Source organism: Pristiophorus japonicus, chromosome 12 (genome assembly GCF_044704955.1).
Source record: "Pristiophorus japonicus isolate sPriJap1 chromosome 12, sPriJap1.hap1, whole genome shotgun sequence".
Lineage (NCBI taxonomy): Eukaryota > Metazoa > Chordata > Chondrichthyes > Pristiophoridae > Pristiophorus > Pristiophorus japonicus.
In genome coordinates, this window is record NC_091988.1 from 176,008,320 (window position 1) to 176,027,829 (window position 19,510).

A 19,510-nucleotide genomic window follows, 5' to 3' on the forward strand; every position below is an offset into this window, starting at 1 on the left:
TACTGTTACCATATCAATGGTTTTGCTCTTGAATCTGTCTTTGTTTCAGTACCAGTCCATCTCTTGATTCTGGAGGGGTAGAAAATAAAGATAGGAATGAACAAAACTCGTCATGATGATAGAGTTAGGACGTGACTGAAAACATGGTTCAAAATATGACTTTAAGGAGGCTTTTAAAAATGGAAATGGAAGGGCAGGGAGGGAAATCAGAGAGTAAGGCTGAAGACTGATTGGGGAAGATGGAGTGGGGAACAATACACAAAAGGCGAGAGTCTGAAGACCCTAGAATGCAGGAGAGAATGTAAAGCAGGAAAAGCAGAGAGATAAGGTGAGAAGAGACCATTTGAAAGGAAGGACTCCGATTTCAATTCAATCAATTTGGACCAAGAGAGAGAATGCAGGTCAGTGAGGTCTAAGAATGATGAGAAATTGGGACTGAATGCAGGATGGTTTTGAACAAGTTGGAGTTTTATGAAGAGTGGAGGATTGATGACTGTGGAGAACATTAGAGAAATCAAGTCTAGAAGTGACAAAACGTGGATAAGGGTTTTATTGGCAGTGGGGTGAGAAATGGAGCTTAGCTGGAAGTCGGCTGTCTTTGTGATGGGTTGGATGTGGAGTTCGAAGCTCAACTCTGGGCTGAACAGGACACGGAGGTAGCCAAATACAGGCAGTGGCCAATGATATACGGTGTGCTTTGATAAAAGGTCACACCCATAAATCCCCACATTTGCTCCCAGTTGAACTGTTCAGGGAGATGGTTTCAGCCGTATGTTATATATTTTCTCGTTTCCAGCTTACAAAATTACACCTGGTTTAAACTGGATGTACTAGCAGAACAGATATCTGTATTTTTCAAATTCTGCCAGAGAACAAGATCAGTTTTTAAATACTAAACACAGCCAGATGTAAGAGATGCTTGGAGCTAAGTGATTTTTACAAGGAAATGAGTTTCTTGTGTGTGGTAAGAGTTAATAAATAAGTGCAGCAGCTGCTATTTAGCTTGACCAGAGAGATGCGAGGGATACGTAAGCTATTTTTAATCTACACATGTAATTTTCTGCATTCTTAGATGAAATGCCTAAATTGGAGATAACTGAAGCAGTCATGTCACCCATAGAAGAAATGAACAGAAAAGGAAACTTATCTTTGGTTTTCTGTTATCCTCTGAGGTTTCCTGATGAAAGTCTAACACTTAAATATTTCTCAGCCTATACCAATTCTCTGTGCTGAATTGCTTGGTCCATTACTGCAACTACCTACACCCCTCAGAAAACATTTGTTTGTACAGGTATATCGTGTTGAACTGTTCCTCTGTGCTATTCATGTTAGCTTGGTTAACCTGCTCAAGTTGATTGTTGGAGGACTGATTTATTGATACCAGTCAGGACACTTGTATTTCAGTTGAGCAAGTTCTTTGGTAGTATGTACAATACACAGTGAATATCCTGGCAACGCGCTGCAAAATAAATCCCATAACAACTTCACTTTGTCATGTGATGCTGTCTCACAATGTTTCTTTTCATCAGAAACCTTTTTAGATACAATTTCTTCTTTAACCAACAACAGCAACTTGTATTTATATAGCGCCTTTAACATAGTGAAACGTCCCAAGGCGCTGCACAGGAGTATTATGAGGTTTTAAAAAATTTGACACCGTGCCGCATAAGTAGAAATTAGGGCAGGTGACCAAAAGCTTAGTCAAAGAGGTATGTTTTAAGGAGCGTCTTGAAAGAGGAAAGAGCGGCGGAGAGGTTTAGGCAGGGAGTTCCAGAGCTTAGGGCCCTGGCAATAGAAGGCACGGCCACCAATGGTTGAGCGATTATAATCCAGGATGTTCAAGAGGACAGAATTAGAGGAGTGCAGACATCTCTGGGTGGGGGGGGAAGAGGCGGTTGGAGGGGATTAGTGATGGGGAGGGGCACTATCTCTGTGACCAGCATTAAATTAGTGAACAATAAATAATCAAAAAGACATTTTAGAAACTTTCTTTTTTAAACCAAGCTCTGCTGGCGGTGTGGAGTATTGCTGGGCGGAAGTGCTTTGCAGAATCCGTGTGCAGCCTGGTGTATCCAATTCACAGTGGGCCCTGGGCCCTATTTTGTGAAGAAGAATAAAATAGGCCTACTGGAGAATGAGGTTTAAGGTTATTTTAAATGATATAATTATGATAATAGGGTCTCGAGCTGAATTTTGCATTCTGGCAAGCATTGCCTCTGGCTCTGAGTTCACCCAAAAAATGGGCAGGTGTTTCCTCCACTGACCTGGATTGCTGAATAAAGCACAATTCTTAAACCTAAATTACTGCTGCCACAGTTAATTGTGAAATTCTCCTTTTTGTCCGCTTTGTAGTTACCATTCATAGCGTACTGATGCTTGCTGCTACAATTAAACTTGCAGCACTGTGCCGAGGATGGGAATTCCATTTGGGGATTCTAGTAGCACTACATGGTGTGAGGTTGAATCCATGTGGACACAACCATTGCAGAAGCAATGGCATGTCATTAGCCTCTTCACTTGTCATTAGCCTCCCTGTGCATGACCGAGGAGATCTGCCTTTGCCACCTCTACTTCACTAGAGACAATGCCAGAGTTACGCCATCTGCTCTAGTGTGACCGGCAGACCACCTCCAGTGCAGGGACAGTTCTTCCAGTATCGGTGAAATTTATAGCATATCTAATCCTTCCAAACCATTGCAAGCTGCCAGATCAACCAGTTTGCATTGCACATATGCATCAATTAAGTAACACATGACCGCTTACAAGGGAAAGCCCCTTCAGTTGCCCTTTTGATCAGTGTGTTTTATTTCCTGAGTTACTAATTGATGGTAACTGTTTAAGTAACTATACATGGGGAAATTCCTTCATTTGTATTGTAAGGTATTTTCTACTGAAGTTATTGCATGTGACTAAAACAGTATCACCATAGTCACATCTGTGGGGTGTCAACAATTGTTATTGGACAATACTGCTCGATACCACGCTGCTGCTGCTCTGTCTCATCTGTTGTTCTTCCCTTTTTCGCTGCCTCCCTCCCTCCCCTTCCCTTCCTCCCTCCTTCCCTCCCTCCCCCCCCTTCTTCTTCCCTCCCCCCCCTTCTTCTTCCCTCCCCCCCCTTCTTCTTCCCTCCCCCCCCTTCTTCTTCCCTCCCCCCCCTTCTTCTTCCCTCCCCCCCCTTCTTCTTCCCTCCCCCCCCTTCTTCTTCCCTCCCCCCCCTTCTTCTTCCCTCCCCCCCCTTCTTCTTCCCTCCCCCCCCTTCTTCTTCCCTCCCCCCCCTTCTTCTTCCCTCCCTCCCCTTCTTCTTCCCTCCCTCCCCTTCTTCTTCCCTCCCTCCCCTTCTTCTTCCCTCCCTCCCCTTCTTCTTCCCTCCCTCCCCTTCTTCTTCCCTTCCTTCCTCCCTCCCTCCCTCCCTTTCTTCCTTCCCTTCCTCCCTCCCTTTCTTCTTCCCTTCCTCCCTTTCTTCTTTCCCTTCCTCCCTCCCTCTCTCCCCTTCTTCCCTCCCTCCCTCCCTCCCTCCCCTTCTTCTTCCTCCCTCCCTCCCTCCCCTCCTTCTTCCTTCCTTCCTCCCTCCCTCCCCTTCTTTTTCCCTCCCTCCCTCCCCTTCTTCTTCCTCCCTCCCTCCCTCCCTCCCTCCCCTTCTTCTTCCCTTCTTTCCTCCCTCCCTCCCTCCCTCCCTCCCTCCCTCCCTCCCTCCCTCCCTCCCTCCCTCCCTCCCCTTCTTCTTCTCTTCTTCTCTTCCCTTCTTCTCTCCCTCCCCTTCTTCTTCCCTTCTTCCCTCCCTCCCCTTCTTCTTCCTTCTTCCCTCCCTCCCTCCCTCCCCTTCTTCTTCCCTTCTTCCCTCCCCTTCTTCTTCCCTTCTTCCCTCCCTCCCTCCCTCCCCTTCTTCTTCCCTTCCTCCCTCCCTCCCTCCCTCCCTCCCCTTCTTCTTCCCTTCCTCCCTCCCCCCTCTTCTTCTTCCCTTCCTCCCTCCCTCCCCTCCCCTTCTTCTTCCCTTCCTCCCTCTCTTCTTCCCTCCCTCCCCTTCTTCTTCCCTTCCTTCCTCCCTCCCTCCCTCCCCTTCTTCTTCCCTTCCTCCCTCCCTCCCTCCCTCCCTCCCTCCCCTTCTTCTTCCCTTCCTCCCTCCCTCCCTCCCTCCCTCCCCTTCTTCTTCCCTTCTTCCCTCCCTCCCCTTCTTCTTCCCTTCTTCCCTTCCTCCCTCCCTCCCCTTCTTCTTCCCTCCCTCCCCTTCTTCTTCCCTTCTTCCCTCCCTCCCCTTCTTCCCTCCCCTTCTTCTTCCTTTCTTCTTCCCTTCCTCCCTCCCTCCCTCCCTCCCCTTCTTCTTCCCTTCCTCCCTCCCCCCTCTTCTTCTTCCCTTCCTCCCTCTCTTCTTCCCTCCCTCCCCTTCTTCCCTCCCCTTCTTCTTCCTTTCTTCTTCCCTTCCTCCCTCCCTCCCTCCCTCCCCTTCTTCTTCCCTTCCTCCCTCCCCCCTCTTCTTCTTCCCTTCCTCCCTCTCTTCTTCCCTCCCTCCCTCCCTCCCTCCCCTTCTTCTTCCCTTCCTCCCCTTCTTCCCTTCCTCCCTCCCTCCCTCCCTCCCCTTCTTCTTCCTTTCTTCTTCCCTTCCTCCCTCCCTCCCTCCCCTTCTTCTTCCCTTCCTCCCTCCCCCCTCTTCTTCCTTCCCTTCCTCCCTCCCCTCCCCTTCTTCTTCCCTTCTTCCCTCCCTCCCCTCCCCTTCTTCTTCCCTTCCTCCCTCTCTTCTTCCCTCCCTCCCCTCCCCTTCTTCTTCCCTCCCCTCCCTCTTCCCTCCCTCTTCCCTCCCTCTTCCCTTCCTTCTTCCCTTCCTTCTTCCCTTCCTTCTTCCCTTCCTTCTTCCCTTCCTTCTTCCCTTCCTTCTTCCCTTCCTTCTTCCCTTCCTTCTTCCCTTCCTTCTTCCCTCCCTCCCTCCCCTCCCCTTCTTCTTCCCTTCTTCTTCCCTTCTTCTTCCCTTCTTCTTCCCTTCTTCTTCCCTTCTTCTTCCCTTCTTCTTCCCTTCTTCTTCCCTTCTTCTTCCCTTCTTCTTCCCTTCTTCTTCCCTTCTTCTTCCCTTCTTCTTCCCTTCTTCTTCCCTTCTTCTTCCCTTCTTCTTCCCTTCTTCTTCCCTTCTTCTTCCCTTCCTCCCTCCCTCCTTCTTCTTCCCTTCTTCTTCCCTTCTTCTTCCCTTCTTCTTCCCTTCTTCTTCCCTTCTTCTTCCCTTCCTCCCTCACTCCCCTCCCCTTTTTCTTCCCTCTCTCTCTCCCCTCCTTCTTCTTCCCTCTCTCTCTCCCCTCCTTCTTCTTCCCTCTCTCTCTCCCCTCCTTCTTCTTCCCTCTCTCTCTCCCCTCCTTCTTCTTCCCTCTCTCTCTCCCCTCCTTCTTCTTCCCTCTCTCTCTCCCCTCCTTCTTCTTCCCTCTCTCTCTCCCCTCCTTCTTCTTCCCTCTCTCTCTCCCCTCCTTCTTCTTCCCTCTCTCTCTCCCCTCCTTCTTCTTCCCTCTCTCTCTCCCCTCCTTCTTCTTCCCTCTCTCTCTCCCCTCCTTCTTCTTCCCTCTCTATCGCTCTGCCACGATCTCTACTCTCTCATGCTGCCCCCACTCCGCACCCTAGCCTAATTCCATGGATTATGGTGCATGTGAACAGTACATCGGTTGAAGAGTAGGAGAGAAGTTGGGAAGTAATGGTTACATGACTTCAAGTTTGGTGCTTTGAAATGTATTGAGTATCTTTCAGAAGCTGTAGTTTGTGATTATTTAAATATTGTTACACAAGCACCAGATTTTTACTTCAAAATAGCCTCATTAGATCCAGCAAAGTTACTGAACAGTACACGGCTATTTGGACTTTCAAAAGGCTTTTGACACGGTCCCACACAAAAGATTAGTGTGCAAAATTAAGGCACATGGGATTGGGGGTAATGTATTGACGTGGATAGAGAACTGGTTGGCAAAGAGTGGGAATAAACGGGTCCTTTTCAGAATGGCAGGCAGTGACTAGTGGGGTACCGCAAGGTTCAGTGCTGCGACCCCAGCTAGTTACAGTATATATTAATGATTTAGACTAAGGAATTGAATGTAATATCTCCAAATTTGCAAATGGCACTAAGCTGGGTGGCAGTGTGAGCTGTGAGGAGGATGCTAAGAGGCTGCAGAGTGACTTGGACAGGTTAGGTGAATGGGCAAATGCATGGCTGAATGTGGATGAGTATGAGGTTATCCACTTTGGTGGCATAAACAGGAAGGCAGATTATTATCTGAATGGTGACAGATTAGTAAAAGGGGATGTGCAACGAGACCTGGGTGTCATGGTACATCAGTCATTGAAAGTAGACATGTAGGTACAGCAGGCAGTTAAGAAAGCAAATGGCATGTTGGCCTTCATAGCGAGAGAATTTGAGTATAGGAGCAGGGAGGTCTTACTGCAGTTGTACAGGGCCTTAGTGAGGCCTCACCTGGAATATTGTGTGCAGTTTTGGTCTCCTAATCTGAGGAAGGACATTCTTGCTATTGAGGGAGTGCAGCGAAGGTTCACCAGACTGATTCCCGGGATGGCAGGACTGACATATGAAGAAAGACTGGATCGACTAGGCTTATATTCACTGGAATTTAGAAGAATGAGAGGGGATCTCATAGAAACATATAAAATTCTGACGGGATTCGACAGGTTAGATGCAGGACGAATGTTCCCGATGTTTGGGAAGTCCAGAACCAGGGGTCACAGTCTAAGGATAAGGGGTAAGCCATATAGGACCGAGATGAGGAGAAACTTTTTCACCCAGACAATTGTGAACCCAGAAAGTTGTTGAGTCCAGTTCGTTGGATATATTCAAAAGGGAGTTAGATGTGACCCTTACGGCTAAAGGGATCGGGGTATGGAGAGAAGGCAGGAGTGGGGTACTGAAGTTGTATGATCAGCCATGATCATATTGAATGATGGTGCAGGCTCGAAGGGCCGAATGGCCTACTCCTGCACCTATTTTCTATGTTTCTATTCTGTCAGAGAAGCATCACCATGCGGCGGTTCTTAAACTATATGCCACTCCATATACCAGATTTAATTTATTGCCAATCCTATCTCCTATCTGCAAAAGGACATAGAAAGGCTAAGTGAGTGGGCAAAAATTTGGCAGATGGAGTATAATGTTGGAAAGTGTGAGGTCATGCATGTTGGCAGAAAAAATCTAAGAGCAAGTTATTATTTAAATGGAGAAAGATTGCAAAGTGCCGCAGTATAGCGGGACCTGGAGGTACTTGTGCATTAAACACAAAAGGATCGTATGCAGGTACAGCAAGTGATCAGGAAGGCCAATGGTATCGTGGCCTTTATTGCAAAGGGAATGGAGTATAATAGCAGGGAAGTCTTGCTACAGCTATGTAAGTTATTGGTGAGGCCACACCTGAAATACTGCGTGCAGTTTTGTTTTCCATATTTATGAAAGGATATACTTGCTTTGGAGGCAGTTCAGAGAACGTTCACTAGGTTGATTCCGGGGATGAGCTGGTTGACGTATGAGGAAAGGTTGAGTAGGTTGGGCCGCTACTCATTGGAATTCAGAAGAATGAAAGGTGATCTTATAAGATTATGAGGGGGCTTGACAAGGTGGATGCAGAGAGGATGTTTCCACTGATGGGGGGAGACTAGAACTAGAGGGCATGATCTTAGAATAAGGAACCGCCCATTTAAAACAGAGATGAGAAATTTCTTTTCTGAGGGTTGTAAAGCTGTGGAATTCGCTGCCTCAGAGCTGTGGATGCTGGGACATTGAATAAATTTAAGACTGAAATAGACAAACAATAAAGGGATAAGGGGTTATGGGGAGCGGGTGGGGAAGTGGAGCTGAGTCCATGATCAGATCAGCCATGCTCTTATTGAATGGCCGTATGGCCTACTCCTTTTCCTATTTCTTACATTCTTATATGTTTCACTAAAATCTACTGAAGCTAAAATGAGGGTGCACTGTGACACTTATGGTAAGCCTGCTGATGCTGTACCAGTGCAGATAATACCCATTTATTCCACATTTTATTTCAAGAAACTAAGTGTTACAAAGATTACTGTGTAAACAGTTAATGACCAACAATCTAGATATAAACCATTTTTTTTTTATTTTCAAAAACTTCTCGGATAAATCACACACTGGTTTTCACTTTGATGTAGCAGGGTATTTATTCTCAACATGACATTTACAGGAGGGTGCACTGATGGTTTAATTGTGTATATTTAATATAGTTCAGGTCTAAAGCAGACATGGCTTGTGGGCAGCGCAGCCAGACGGGTTAACCCCATCACTTTGGGGTGTATTTGGGTTGGGTCAATTTTTCTACACAGCTGGACAAGTAGTTTTGTGCGTTACTCATTTTAAATTCAAAATAAAGTTCAGTCGCAAACTCGTGAGCAAAGTTTTCTGGCAAGTCCTCTGGATCATCTCCTATTATAGACAGGAACCATTTCACCCACCGTGCCTTAGTTCACTCTCATCATTCCCATTTCTGGCTATTCTTCCCTGGTACTTTCTCTCGCGATCACAGTAGATGCAACCCCTATCTCTTCATCTCTTGACCACTTCTGATTACTATTTTGGGGAGTACGGATGGCCCAGTAGTTGAATAGCCTCTTGACATGGCCTCTCAAGCCTCATGTGAGATTGAAGATATCTGTGAAATCTTTATCCTAGCAACTAAGTACAATGGCAAAGCAGAGAGAGAGAGGTGAACCAAATATCTAGGCCAGGCTACCCATCTGTGACTGCTCAAAAGCAACATTGGGAACTAAGAGACAAAAACAGAGCATAGTTCTTTCAAAGAGAATAGTAAGTATTAAAGAAAGAAATAAACTGTGTACCTAAGATTCCTTTACACTTTTAGGGTAAAATCGCTCTCGTTGATACTGTGAATGCTTTCAAAAAGAACGTATTTGCGATTTTACAGATATATTCTCCTGTGCCCCCAGTGACTTTCGCACAATCAGCCAGATAATGGAGGGGTTGATTTTGTTTATTGTTTTAAAAGATTTTTCATGCTTTATATACCATTTGAGCTGGCAGTTTTAGAATCTAATAGTTGCCATCTTTCTCCTCGTCATTCAGCTGGGCCGGAACATAAGCACATTCCAGTAAAGTTTAGTTTGAGTCAACAGAAAACCATTTTCTACTGTTATTTTTAAAGTTGTGCTATTTTTTTAAATTGTCAAAAAGGGAAGTACAAACATGCTTCGTTATATCTGTAGAAGGATGTTGAATTGCAGAAAGACAAATTCAGAGTGCAGTGTAAGCAGTGTGATTTATTTTAGAAACTTAAAAATGTCTGCATCTCGGTTTTCTTTTTTCTTGCTGCTTAGGGCTGGGGGACACCCACCAAAACTTGGCTTTAATTCACACCATCGATTTTTATATATATATCTATATACAGGCCAAGGTTCAATCCTCTTTGTGCCAAGTTAGCTAATCTTAGCAGGGTAGCTTAATCATTAGCCTGGCTGGAGGAAGGAAAGTGGGGAAATCAGGCAGGAGTCCCTACTCCTAATCACTGTCCAGCAATCACTGGTGGAAAGCGGATGTGTTTGGATCTTGGGAGAGTTCAGGGTCAGGCTTGGCTACAATTAATCTTCCTCCCATGGTGCCCATGAATCACCACCTTGAAGAGGACAAAAAGGAGAAGGGAAAGAAAAAGACCCTTCTCTCCTGGATATGAATATGTCTCTGTGGCCAAGAATTTCAGTACTTGTTAAAATGTCATGCAAGGAAGCTGGAACTTTTCATTTCATTACTTACTCCTCCACTGCCTCTCAGAATTTATCATCAGAGTTAGCCACAGTAAATGGCTGCCACTCTACCAGTGGAAATATGCACCAGCACTAGAAGAGGAAACTGGCCAAAAGCAGCCCTGGGCACATTTTGTGTTGGTAATCCATTGTCACACGTCCACCTCAAACCTTTGCCACATAGTCAAAAATTTTTATCCACTGTGAATATTTCAAAAGCTAATATTTGAGTTGCTTATTCTCTCCACATAAAACAGCTTTTGAAGATAGTGTCTTGTGGAACAAGGAAATGCCCTGTGGCTTATTTCACTTAACAGGCTATTCAGTTACTGTGCGAACTGTAAAAATAAAGTGTTCATTTTTAGACTCTTCTCAAATATTCTTGATGACCTTGTAAGGTTATAGATAAGTTTGCAGATGTTTGAAGCGTGTGACTTGTTTTGTTAAAAGAAAGTAAGATTGTATGGAGCGCCACCAGCTGGGGGCAAGTTGAATAGGCAAGCAGTCCTTTGTCTAAGGCAGAAAACTGACTACCCAGGTGTGTTTGACAGATACTTCCTAGTTTATGAAATCATTCTTCAGATTATCGGGTAGGCTTTTTACAAATTGTCACACTCAGTATGAAGCCTCCCGTGCTGAGAGCACGTGTCGGGAGTTTGGGAACAGAGTTCAGTGACCCCGCAGGATTTTCCACCCACTCATTTTTCATGTGGACCTGTGAAATTCAGTTGGTGTTGGACCAGCAATAGTTCCTGGCCGTTCCTGGTGAAACTTGTGTTGCGTCCCTGAGGTTACTCAACTTGCAAATAGTTGCATTTAAGGAATATTGATCGAATAGGGAAGTTAAGCAGGGGAGATTCCATGACAGGCAAAATGGTACATGGTTTGTGGAATGAAAATTCTTTTCTCATTCCATTGTTCTAAATTGCACTGAACTGGGCCCAAAGCTGGCTTCACTTCATCACTCCATCACACTGTCTTATGACTATTACTGCTGCAACGTCTATATCAATGGTTTCCCTGGCATGCATGCACACACGGATGGAGAAAAGTCAGAGGGAAGGGAAGCAGAGAGAAACTGGAATATAGAAGCAGTAGTGATGGAGAGAAAGGACAAGAAGTAAAGATCATGGAGGGAGGCGAGGGAAACTGAAATTAAGATGGATGGAGGGAAGGAGAGAGAGAGAGAGAGAGATAACAGCACTGCTGTAGCTATGGAAAGAGGGAGAGGAGAAAAATGGGGAAGGGGGAGAAGCAGACAGGCAAACCAAGGGGAGGGTGAACAGCAAAAGACCAAAGCAAAGAGAAGTGTAACAACAACAACTTGCATTTATATAACTCCTTGAACATAGTAAAATGTCCCAAGGAGCTTCACAGATATTGGGTCAGATAACCAAAAGCTTGGTCAAAGAGCTAGGTTTTAAGGAGGGTCTTAAAGGAGGAAAGAGAGGTTCAGGGAGGGAATTCCAGAGATTAGGGCCTTGGCACCTGAAAGCATAGCTGCCAATGGTGGAGCGATTAAAATCATGGATGCGCTAGAATCCAGAATTGGAGGAGCACAGATAACTTAGAGGACTGTAGGGTGGGAAATGGTTATAGAGATGGGGTGGGGCGAGGCCATGGTAGGATTTGAAAATGAGGATGAAGATTTGTAAATCATCGTGTTGCTGGACCGGGAGCCAATGTAGGTCAGCAAGCACAGGGGTGATGGGTGAACGGAACATGATACGAGTATGGGCAGCAGAGTTTTGGATGAGCTCAACTTTATGTAGGGTGCAAGATGGGAAGTGAGCCAGGAGAGCATTGGAACAGTCCAGTCTAGAGGTAACAAAGGCATGGACAGAAATAAGGAGAGACTAATACAGATAGGAATCTGAAGGAATCGAAGACCGAGAAGCTTCGCATAAACGCAAGGAAGAGAGAGAAGCACAGATGCACAGGGGAGAAGAAACATGGAACAACAAGAGAACTACAGGGAAGAGAAACCAAGATGGATCAAGAGAGAACTGTAGAAATAAGTTATTTCTGTCTAGTGTCTCTGTCTCTCTTTCATATGTGTTATTGAGGATGGACATGTTTTCTAAGCAATGCCAAAGGAGACTTCAACATTATTTAAAACCCATTATATTGCAACACTAGCTATGCCTAATGTGATTAGCAGAGGGAACTCTGGGAATTGTTCTCCTTCCTAATTCAGAGATGCAGAGGCAGTTGTAGTCACCCTCCCACTACCCGAATTCAAATCTCCCAAGTCAGTACAGAGCTTGGGATTGACCTTTGAACCTTCCTGGTGCGCATGCCTTAGCTAGTCAGTGTAAACATTGAGGAAAACAGGTTTTTTTTTTGTTTTACTGTGGATGATGGAGTTGTTGCAACAGAGGTGAAAAGGTGAGGTTAAGACACAAGCTGTAGATAACCATTTTTTAACTTGCCGTAAATAATGAATAGCCTGCTGACACTTGCTCTCTAGACTCTCGTATGATGAGTGGCCACTTCGGCAATCCTCCAGTACCCTGTCTGATTGTGGAACTGCTGCCCAGCAAGAACTGTGCCTTCAAAAGAATAAAATGTCTAGGCTACAAATTACTCTTAGTGGTGTTAGCAGCTAAATAATTAATGTGTTCATATGACATTGCTCCCAATGTTTTTCTTTTTAAATGGTAAACTTTGAAGTAATGTTCATACAAAAAATTTGTGTTGCAGTCGAGGGTAACTTCTGGCCTTTTTCACAGTAAATTCTTGTTTCTGAAAGAAAATATAAATGTTGTTGTCCATAGGATTTTTGTTCAACTGAATCAAATATAAGTTTGGTAACAATCTCCTAATGACTTTATTATTTGATTAAGATTGCTGAAGGAATGGCTTACATTGAATCAAAGAACTATATACACAGAGATTTGAGGGCTGCTAATATTTTGGTGTCTCAAGCGTTGGTTTGCAAGATTGCTGACTTTGGCTTAGCCAGAATAATTGAAGACAATGAATATACAGCCAGAGAAGGTATGTTAAACTATGTAAATAGGCTGTGCTCCTGCTATGTAATCAGACATGGGCTTGGAAACTGCAACAAAATCCCTGAAGCTATTGATTTCTGGCCTTGCAGTGCATTCTCTGTGCAGTGCGCATGTTTCAAATCCTGTACTTGCATTTGTTGATTTCTCTAACACTTTATTTTACTGTATTGACTGATTAAACATTTTCTACAATGGGAGCAAGTGTTCCTTTTTTGGGCAGCTGACACTATCGTTCATAAATTGGAACAAGGGTCCCTGGCGGTGTCAGTATTTAGGGGAAGGAGGATCCCTTGTTACTAGTTGTAGTGGGGCTCCCACGTTGAGTGCACCAGGAATAGAATTATGTGGTTGTTGGTCTTTTTAAACTCTGAGTTAACACTAAAACCAAAAAAAATACCACTAACTGTTTCTAAGTTGTAAAATATTTTAGGAAATGGCACATAGCTTACAAGGCCTGATTTGTGATCGAACTAACTCTGAATTATTTATTCTTAAAGCATCTGGTACTGGAAATTACTGTTGGAAATATTAGTGGACAAAGTTTAACATGGTTACATGAAATCTCTCTGGCCATTATTTTAACGGGGATATTAATCCATTTAAAATAAACTGGTTAACATAGTGGACAGAGGACTTTCATTTGAGCATAGGAACAGGAGTCATCGATTCATTGCCTCGAGCCTGCTCTCGCATGTTGTTAGATCATCGCTGATCTCTGCTTCAACCTCACTTACCCACCTTTGGTCCATTTCCCTTGATACCCTTAACTAATAAAAAAAAGTCTGTCTATCTCGGTCTTGAAAATGTGAATTGACCCAGCATCCACAGCCTTTTTGAGATTTCTACTAATCTGTGTGTGAAAAAAAGTGCTTTATGATTTCACTCCTGAATGACCTAGCTCCAATTTTAAAATTGTGCTCCCATTGTTCTGGATTCCCCACCAGAGGAACTTACTTTTCTGTATATACTCTGTTGTATCCCTTTATCATTTATCCAGATCTTGGAGATTTGTCTATTTTTAGTCTCATTATTTTCTCCATGACCCTTCTTTTTTTTAAAAAAAAAACCTGTATTGAATCCAGTAAGTTCCTCCTCTTAACATTTATACCACTGGTATTTTATCCTCTTCCTCTACTGTAAAAACAAATACAAAGTACAAAAGCATAATACTGCGGATGCTCGAAATCCAAAATAAAACAGAAAATACTGGAAATACTTAGCAAGTCAGGCAGCATCTATGGAGAGAGAAACAAAGTTGATGTTTCAGGTCAATGACCTTTCATCAGAACAGATACAAAGTATACATTTCAAAAGCGTGCCATTTCCTTATTGTCCATTATAGTCTCTCCAGAATCTGTCTCTAATGGGCCCACATTTCCCATGTTCGCTTTGTTATCCCTTGCATGTTTTTCCATATTTTCTTTTTGCAACTCTTTGTAGCCCTTTGTTGCTTTTTATAGCTCTCCCAGTCTATTGGACTTCCAATTTTCCTTGCATTTGTGTAAGCCTTTGCTTTTAGCTTGATACTGTCTCTTACCTCATTTGTTGACTATAAATTGGGTTGCTTCACTGTACAAGTGGAACCTTTTATTTTTCGGGTTATGTTCTGGTTTTTATTGTACCAAAACCTTCTTTGAATACTTCCCACTGTTTTTCTGTTAACAGTTCAGCCCAGTTTACTGCGGTCAATTTATTCCTCATCCCTTTGAAGTTTGCCTTAACTTTGGAACCTTGCTTGGTGACTCTCTCTTCTCCCTCTCAAACTGAATATCAAATCCAATCATATTATGGTCATTATTCAAAGATGTTCCCTTACTGTCAGATTGTTAACTAATTCTGGTTTGTTACTTATCACTAAATCTAGTATGACCTTATCCCTTCTAAAATATATAGTTCCAGAAAACTCTCTTCAATGCATTCTAGAAATTTGTTGCCTTTACTATTTGAGCTATTCTGCTTCTTCCAGTCTCTGAAAATCCCCCAGCAAAACCAGATTATTTCTGCTACATACTTCCCTGATCTTCCACAAGAGTTTTGTATCCTTTACTAACCTTCGGCTCTACCCATTGTGTTTCCAGGACGTGTTCACCTTTATTGAAAATCCTTTCTTTTCACTGTTTCGTGTTTGTCCATTAATAATGTAAACAATCATTTCCAGCTGCCACTTCCTAAATAATTTCAGTGGACCCTTAGTTTATGTTTTCCAGGATCTGCATCACCAACTAGTGCTTGCCTATGTTGGCATATATGACACATGGTTTCAATTAGCACATGATATCAGCAGTGGGATTTCATGCTATAGGGATAAGTGTCTCTGCACAAGTTATCAGTCTTTAAATCCTTTTGCAAACTGACTGGGATTAACTGGAAGCTCCTAGTGTAGAATAGTTTTCTGGTTATTGTGAAGTTAACTTTTATCTGTGTAATAATTATCTTGTATTCTTTTTGCTAAAGCTCTCTTTGTGCTGCATTACCCTTGTATTCATTTAATTTGTTTGCAGAATGATGCACACTAGGCGCCATCTAAATTTAAATTTGTCTAGTTTCAATTTATTTACAAATGCCTGTCTGAATATCTGGGAAAATTCTACCCCTTTAGAGGAGAATTAGACTATTGCTGTCCAATTTGACAGTGATGCAGCTCTCTCTGTTCAATGCCTGCGTAATGCCATTAGTTATAAGTAAGTAATTTTAAATGGCATGACCCTGAACTTGCTCTGTTGGATACTCGCATTCAAACACACTACACATTTCTGAAATTCTCCCCTCTGCTATTTTAACATTAAACGTTTGCAAACTATTATGCCACAGCATATTTGCATGGCTCTTTATTTTTCTTTTCATCTCGATGTCATCCATTCATTACAGAAATTCAAGAAAACTAAAAATACTGGCAGCAATTTTTGAAACAAAATATTAAAAATGTATCACCACTGGATAGCAGACTTTCTTTAATACCTTTGTTTCAAAGGCAAAATTTCATGACACATTAGTGCTTACCAATGATAACTATGTACAATGAAATATTGATAACTGGATATTTTTTTTGAAAATACTAACTACTTCCCACTGAAATTATAAGAGTTTGCTGTTCCACGTGCATTATTAAAAGATGCTGTTTTTAGCTGGCTCCCAAAACCCACCGTGTATATATGTATATATAGTATTTTTTTAAACTATATCCATTGCATAGTGGCAAGACTCCAGTCCCAATGGGGGTCTCGCCCAAGCTAGTACAGATTGGAGAATCAGCTGGAGAGCTCAGCATCGCAAATTTGTAGCAATCAGGATTTTCAGCCTGTTGATTTATAATCTGCATTTACTCTATCTTTCTAGGTGCCAAATTCCCTATTAAGTGGACAGCACCGGAAGCCATAAACTTTGGGTCATTTACAATCAAGTCTGATGTGTGGTCCTTTGGAATTCTTCTCATGGAAACCATCACATATGGTCGGACCCCTTACCCAGGTCTGTAAAGAACAGTCAAGTTTTTCAAGCAGGACTATAATGTTGTTGCATGAATCTTGCTCCTCTCGAGTCCAATGCAGCCAAGTTTGTTGATGGTACAAAGCAAATTGTGAGGAGGACACAAAAAAATCTGCAAAGGGATACAGGCTAAGTGAGTGAGTAAAAATTTGGCAGATGGAGTATAATATGGGAAAATGTGAGGAAAAAAAATAGAAAAGCAAATTATAATTTAAATGGAGAAAAACTGCAAAGTGCTGCAATACAGAGGGACCTGGGGGTCCTTGTGCATGAAACACAAAAAGTTAGTATGCAGATACAGAAAGTAACCAGGAAGGCAAATGGAATGTTGGCCTTTATTGCAAGGGGGATAGAGTATAAAAGCAGAGAAGTCCTGCTACAACTGTACAGGGTATTGGTGAGGCCATACCTAGAGTACTGTGTACAGTTTTGGTCTCTCTATTTAAGGAAGCATATACTTGCATTGGAGGCTGTTCAGAGAAGGTTCACTAGGTTGATTCCGGAGATGAGGGGGTTGACTTATGAGGGTAGGTTGAATAGGTTGGGCCTATACACATTGGAGTACAGAAGAATGAGAGGTGATCTTATCGAAACAGATAAGATAATGAGGGGGCTCGACAAGGTGGATGCAGAGGATATTTCCACTCATAGGGGAAACTAAAACTAAGGGACATAGTCTTAGAATAAGGGGCTGCCCATTTAAAACTGAGATGCGGAGAAATTTCTTCTGAGGGTTGTAAATCTGTGGCATTCTCTGTCCCAGAGAGCTGTGGAGGCTGGGTCATTGAATATATTTAAGGTGGAGATAGACAGATTTTTGAGTGATAAGGGAATAAAGGATTATGGGGAGCAGGCAGGGAAGTGGAGCTGAGTCCATGATCAGATCAGCTATGATCTTATTGAATGGCGAAGCAGGCTCGAGGGGCCAGGTGGCCTACTCCTGCTCCTATTTCTTATATTCTCTTCACACTTGCTTTACTTATCGGAGGGTGCACTCAGCACGTGTAGGATTGGTGTGAAGTAGATTCACTTCATGCTGATGCTGCAGTTCTGGTACAAATACAGTCTGAATCCTAAGCCGAGACCTTGCCTGAGAGGGGAGCGAAGCAAAGGGAGTCTCCTTGGAGAAGGGAATCTCACTCCACTTCATTCTGGAGTCAGTTCGGGAATTGAAACACAATTTACATTCCTAAGTTTAGCATCAGAGTAATGCCAAAACTGCATCACACTGACTCTAAACGTGTAGGGTTGAATGCACTGTTGACTTGTACTACAGCTACCAGTCAGAGGTCATGAAATATATGCCATTCACTCAATATTACTATTAATAACAAAACATTTAATAAATTATTTAATAGAAGTTCTCTGATCTTTATAACATTTATAAATTTAAAGAGCGATCTGTTGGGAGACAATGAAATGAGTGGAATGTGTAGGTGTATTTTGTGAAGAAAAGAATTAAACCGCTTGGTTGCACTTTTTTTTATTTTAAGGAATGTCGAACCCAGATGTGATACGTTCGCTGGAACACGGATATCGGATGCCACGTCCAGAAGTATGTCCCACAGAGCTGTATGACATCATGATGAAGTGCTGGAAGAACAGAGCAGAAGAGCGTCCCACTTTCGAATATTTACAGAGTGTTCTAGAAGACTTTTATACAGCAACAGAGAGCCAGTACCAGCAGCAGCCATAACAAAGTGCCAAATATGTACAGATGATAGGAAAGTGAAAAAAAGTAACTTAAACCACCATTTTAGATTTAACTCTTTAAAGTCTGCACTTGCATTTTTTGCACCATGTCCAAAGTAAGAATAATTTTCAACATTCTTGATTGTAAACAAACGTGTTTTCCATGTATTATATTTTCAATTATTTTTTAAGAATGTGATAGCAATTTTTCTGCAGAAATTTAAAAATGTTCATCAGTCCTTAGCTGGCTGAATAAAAAGGAGCTTTTTTTTGAAATGTTTAAAATAATACTGGTATTGTATTTTCATCTCACAGTTTATCTTTAATTCTGCACTATTTTTATACTGAAGGTAGCACTTACATAACGGAGACTTGGATATTACAGCCCCTTTTACAGCAATGTCATTTTTAGGTGTTTTATAACTAGAAAAAGGTCAGCGGAATTGTTTCAGCCCATGTCTGATTCTTTTAGCTGTTGAGTCCATACAGCAGGAGTAGTTATACAAAAGAACTTACTCTATTGTGTACAGTGTCTCAAAGAAAACTTGATACTCTTGGTGAGAGAGAGATCTTAAAAATATTAGTCTTTGAAAATATTATTGTACATTAATAAAGGCTGTGAGTACCCTATTTCATATTGGCTAATGGAATCCCTGCTAACCTTTCTTGTTATGAAGTTCACAATATCGGTAGGTTAGCCTCCGTGGTGACACTGGAGGAATTGTACCCTATGATCCCTAATACTGCTTTCGAGGGCACTATTGTGGTTGAGATTGGGTTCAAATAGACTCAGGACAAACAATGGCAAAAATACTGCATGGGATTAGGTTCATTGGTCCAGGTAAACCAGAATATTAAGCTTTGATGTGTTTCATGGCTGAATGCTGGCAATGTGAAACTCTCGGGCCATAAGTAGGGTCCAGTTTGTGCACAAGGCCAAAACTCCTAGTTGAACTGCCTGGTGGTATATTAGTTTGAATATTTGCTTTGCTCTGTTGTGATAAAACCAAGCAAAGGTTACAATTCAACCAATCCATGAGAAACGTGTTGCTACTGGCTTGAGTTACTGGAAAAGCGTACTTTTTTTTCAGAGTGGGAACTGTACCTGCGAACAATTGAGCCACAGAGATGTCTGTAGCCCATCAGACTGTTATTGCAGTGGAAGAAAAGCTCCCGGAAGCAAGCAGCTTGATAAGGAGAGACACAGCTACTAAGACAAAATCTGAGAAGTAATTCTAATCTAAACTAAATCCAATAATTTAGTTGGTCTCTTTTTTTGGTTGTTTAAAGTTTTTATCAGGTGTGTGATTTATTAAATGTTGGAAATAATTTATAACAATGTGTGTGCAAGATCCAATAAATTTTGTTTGTAGCAAAGTGTAGGCTAAAGTGCATCAGAACTTTGTTTAATATGGACTGAAGTATGCACATGCTTGAAGATTTATAAACTATGCATCTTTATTTTTCCACGTGGCTTGAAATGATTTAATGATTTCACAATTTAAAAAGTACAATAATTGCAAAAATGTAGCCAATCATACTGTTTTTTATTAATGCTTGATGTGTGAAATAAA

The 19,510-nt window shown here is 42.5% G+C and overlaps 1 protein-coding gene across 4 annotated transcripts in view; it reads left to right on the forward strand.

The window, feature by feature from the left end:
* The window catches only part of hck (HCK proto-oncogene, Src family tyrosine kinase), a 104,147-nt gene extending 84,637 nt beyond the window's left edge, over positions 1–19,510 (forward strand). For all 4 annotated transcript variants that reach the window (XM_070896192.1, XM_070896189.1, XM_070896193.1 and 1 more), the window contains 3 exons: positions 12,591–12,744; positions 16,095–16,226; positions 17,738–19,510. In XM_070896192.1, the coding sequence (XP_070752293.1) occupies positions 12,591–12,744; positions 16,095–16,226; positions 17,738–17,940 (489 nt within the window). In that variant the 3' untranslated portion in view covers positions 17,941–19,510. The remainder of the gene's footprint in view (positions 1–12,590; positions 12,745–16,094; positions 16,227–17,737) is intronic.